Genomic DNA, 4096 nt, shown 5'->3' on the forward strand with positions numbered 1-4096 from the left:
AGAGCTTGGGAATTGAAGGTGTGTGATTCATTTGATCCTGTGAAGATTGCTTTTTGATATTTCATTGAAGTATTTGCATAAATACCACTCAATTCTCATGTATTTACATATCTCATACTTCAAGTTCAAATTTTTTACATATCTGGGAGCTTTCATATGCATGAAAAGCTGGATCTCACTTTTTAAAAGATAAAATAGTGGTATTTTTTATGTGATATGAAAGATTTGAATGGTGTTAAATGTTAGAATAATGCAGAATAAAGTGAAATGCTTTGGAATATTTTCATTGATATGAACGGGGGTATAAATAACCCTTACAAAAATCCTATAATAGGAAAAATAATAAAAAGGAAATGATATGAAAGAAAAAATATATCTAATAATTAATTTATATTAATTATTAGGAGATAATAAAAAATAATATAAATTAGAAAAACAAATAATTCCTAATATATGAGAAGAAAATATCTCCTTATATTAAGAAAAAAATTTATTTCTCATAACTATGAATAAATTGTTTTCCATTATAACTCTTAACAGGAAAGACAATAAATCCTGTAATTTAAATTAAATATTTCAACACTCCCCCTCAAGTTGAACATGGTTAAAAATCATATTCAACTTGAATTTGAAAACATCGGCTGTTGTATGCTGACTAGACAGATAGCATCAATTTGTCAATAAGAAATTCCAACTATCCTCAAACTGTAAGTGCCGAAGCCGAAGGTCCCGAAGCCGAGAATGCTGAAGCCTGAGAGTGTCGAAGCTGGAACATGGCCGAAGCCTGAGAGTGGCCTGGATGAGGGCTAAGCTTAATTTCGAGACATTGATGAACTTGTAAATCACCGTTTGATTGATAATTACATGAAAACTGCAAGAAGATTGCATGGAGGTTGCAAGGAGGCTGCAAGGAGGCTGCATGATGGTTGCAGGAAAGCTGCAGAGGGCCAACGACAGTGCTCAGAAAAGCTCTACTGCTCGGAGAAGGCTGCAATAATGTTGCAGGAAAGAGCAGTGCTTTCCTTGGGAAGAGCTGACCAAAATCTGCAGGGAAAAATTTGTTGAGGTAGATTCGGCTGCGAGAAAAGCTGCATGAGGGAGGTTTGACAGCGAAAAAGGCTACAGGGGAGAGAACCGATTGCAGGAGTAAGCCCGAAAGTTCAGTCGGCAGCAAATATGTCCGCAGGAAGTTCTGGCGGAAGGAAAGGCCGTAGGAGGAAATTTCACCGACAGGAAGGACTACAGGAGAAAGTTCCAGTGGCAGATAGTTCTGGCGGCAGGAAAGACTGCAGGAGGGAATTTCACCGGCAGGAAGGACTACAGGAGAAAATTTCAGTGGTAGGAAAGCCATCAAGGGATAGGTCCCGCTGTAGGTAGGTGCTTCGAAGGTCCTGAAAGGAAATCGGGAGGTCCGACGGTTGGAAGATTCCGCAGGAAGGATCTGCAACTGAAAAAGCTGCAGGGAAAACGACCATGAGAGAGCCCGCAAGGAAGCCATTGTTCTATGCGGTTTTACGGGGGACAACGATTTCCACCAGAGAGTGAAAACTCGGATTTCAACTGGAGATTCCGTGATTTGCACTGGAGAGAAAAAATAAATCCCATTGGCGAACCAAAATTTATACTAGCATGAGAAAATAATTTCGTTGTTTGCTGAAAATGCAAGTCTGCAGTTGCCCAAATGTCTGCGCAGGGAAAACCGCTGAAATCACAATGGTGTAGTGAACCAAACACCTAAGCAAGAAAAAAATCGATGCACAACAAAGACTGCAGAAATTGACTCCGACGACTGATGGCGTCTGCATAGGGAAAAACGAGGTGCAACAAAAGATACAAGAATTGTCGGATGCAGAGAAAAATGTAGAGAGGCCTCCGGTTTTGATGGCTGCTTGGAGAAGGCCCGGTTGGAAACACAGCTCCCCCTGACGTTTGGGCAGGGAACAAAACTACTGCAGGAGAAATGTACGGTTTGTCCGATCCACGATAGTGATATCTCCAATGAGATGATGATGAGGGTGGCGGCATCGCTGATGTCGGCTGACAATAAATTTGGTGAGCAAGAACATATTCAAGCAGTTACAAGAAGATTTTCCTGTAAAACCCGTAGAATATAACAAGTTTCTTGTTCTATCTCTCGACACTAGAGCAGCTAAATTTGACGTGAAGTATGATGCAAAGAATGCAGCTAAGTGGGGTATTCTTCCATGGCTATTTTATAATGGCCATGCGCCTATCATAGATATTTACTCCCGAGGTAGTGCAGACATGACTGATATATTAACATCCATACTTTTCCAAACTCAGCATTCTGAGAAAAATTATCTTCGACTTAAGGATGATACATTGAGTGGAGATTTAGCTTCTGTGGATGTATCAACAAAGGAGAACCTGGAGGGGTTGATTAAGGTAGGGAATAATATGCTAAAGAAGCCTGTTTCCAGTATCTGGATCTGAGAGGCCGATCGGATCCCTGGAAGAACTAGCGACAGTGACCGCAAGGGAACTCGGAGATGACGATGATGGGGATCGAGGTTTCAAAGTGTCAGTCGGCGTTGGTGATGAGGAATAAGTGGAATACAACTCTCGAAGGTAAAGGCTTCGTTCAAGTTATCGGAGCCTGGAAAGGAAATTGCTCGGCATTGGAGTGGTGGGAGCGACGCCTGGGAACTCAATGTTGGCGCCGAGGTAGATCCGGCCGGAGGTTGAAGCCCTGATGCACCCGGACCATCGGCTGGGGCTACAAAAGAAGCTGATGAAGAAGCTGACGAAGACGATAGAGATTTTGCTTGCGAGAAGAGGACGGAGTTGCAATCTCCGGAGCTTCAGAAGGAGAAGAGATGGGGTTGGTGAAGGAGAAGAGATCGGACAAGTTTTTTTCAAATGTAAGCAAAAAGGGGAAAAACATCTCAATTACTGAATTACATAAGGCAGGAATCACAACACCTTTAAAGGAGAATGGAATTAGCAGTGAGAAGTTTGGGAAAAGTAAGGATCTTCTCATCATATAAGACCCCACGAATTGTCTTACGAACATAATGAGAGCAGTTCTGCGAGTGGAAATATTTCATCTATTCCAAATGTTTCCCCTGCAAGAAAATTATCTGATAAAGAGAACAGTTGTCCAGAATTGTTGAATACATCTCCAGGTTCTTTGAAGCATAGTAGCGGAGGCATTGATGGCATCACTATCAGATCACAGACAAAGGAAGCATCAATAATGCCCAAGATAGGTGCCCTTGAGAAGGAACAAGAAGCTTTAGTCGACATTTTCTCGGAAGAAAGGTCCAGGAGAGATGAAGAAGAGGCATCATTAAGGGAGAAGCCTGTTGTTTTCTCCGACTCATTTCTTCATGGAGAAGGTGACCGTAAAAGTGGAGGCGGAGCCGCTGGAGCTGCAGGAGCAACTGGGGCGGGCCCTTCTGCTTAAAGCACCACCTTCTTTTTACGGCGATGTCTCCGTGATAGACATCAACAACAAAGAAAGTGATTCTGAAGCTGAGATAGGGAGGTCTAGTGCTTCGGATGGTTCCTCAGGGGCTGCCAAGAAACGCAAATTTGATGGCATGATGATGGCTAATCTTCCTCCGGGTTTTCTCGACCCACTTCCGGTGTCGGGGGAGAAATTAAATCAGCTTTCGATGCTTCCTCTTTCGAAGTCGACGACGCAAACTCTTGGTTCAAGACAGTTCTGGAAGGCCGGGGATTTTGATGGTCCGCCAATTGTTGGTGATTCAACCGGGTGCCCACTCTATCTACCAGCGGAAGAACCATCCGTGAAAGGGAAGGGTCAGTTTGAGGGGTCGAAGGAGATGAAACAGTCGATGCGGACAAAAATGTTGTTGACAAGGGAGACAACGAGTGGAAGTGTCAGGAGACAGGTTTGAGAAGATTGTACCAGTCGGCGAGCCCAGGCACGAGAGGGAGAGGACTTAGGAGGACGACGCAGTCCGGGACAATGCCGTGGAAGACAAATCGAAGGTGGAGAAATAGTTCCTCAATTCCCGCAAGAAGACCGAAGAGAAGGGAGTTTTGGCGGTCCTTCAAAGATGATCGCTGGTTAGGGCAAAATTATGGCTCTGATGCCATGTTAAATGTT

The 4096-nt window shown here is 43.5% G+C and overlaps 1 protein-coding gene across 1 annotated transcript; it reads left to right on the forward strand.

Moving 5' to 3' along the window:
• Positions 1–1681: 1681 nt before the first annotated feature.
• Positions 1682–2454, forward strand: LOC110036947 (patatin-like protein 3). The gene is made up of 3 exons (XM_020741511.1): positions 1682–1716; positions 1808–2052; positions 2108–2454. Exons 1-3 carry the CDS (start codon positions 1682–1684, stop codon positions 2452–2454), a joined length of 627 nt encoding a protein of 208 aa, XP_020597170.1.
• Positions 2455–4096: the final 1642 nt, after the last annotated feature.

This window comes from Phalaenopsis equestris, unplaced genomic scaffold (genome assembly GCF_001263595.1).
Source record: "Phalaenopsis equestris unplaced genomic scaffold, ASM126359v1 Scaffold213016, whole genome shotgun sequence".
Classification (NCBI taxonomy): domain Eukaryota; kingdom Viridiplantae; phylum Streptophyta; class Magnoliopsida; order Asparagales; family Orchidaceae; genus Phalaenopsis; species Phalaenopsis equestris.

Bases quoted from the DNA above. Each gene is read 5' to 3' on its own strand.
- LOC110036947 (XM_020741511.1), top strand. From the start codon at position 1,682: ATGTCTGCGCAGGGAAAACCGCTGAAATCACAATG. The intron at 1,717-1,807 runs GTGTAGTGAACC...GCGTCTGCATAG, and splicing joins AAACCGCTGAAATCACAATG to GGAAAAACGAGGTGCAACAA. The intron at 2,053-2,107 runs GTGAGCAAGAAC...TAAAACCCGTAG, and splicing joins GTCGGCTGACAATAAATTTG to AATATAACAAGTTTCTTGTT.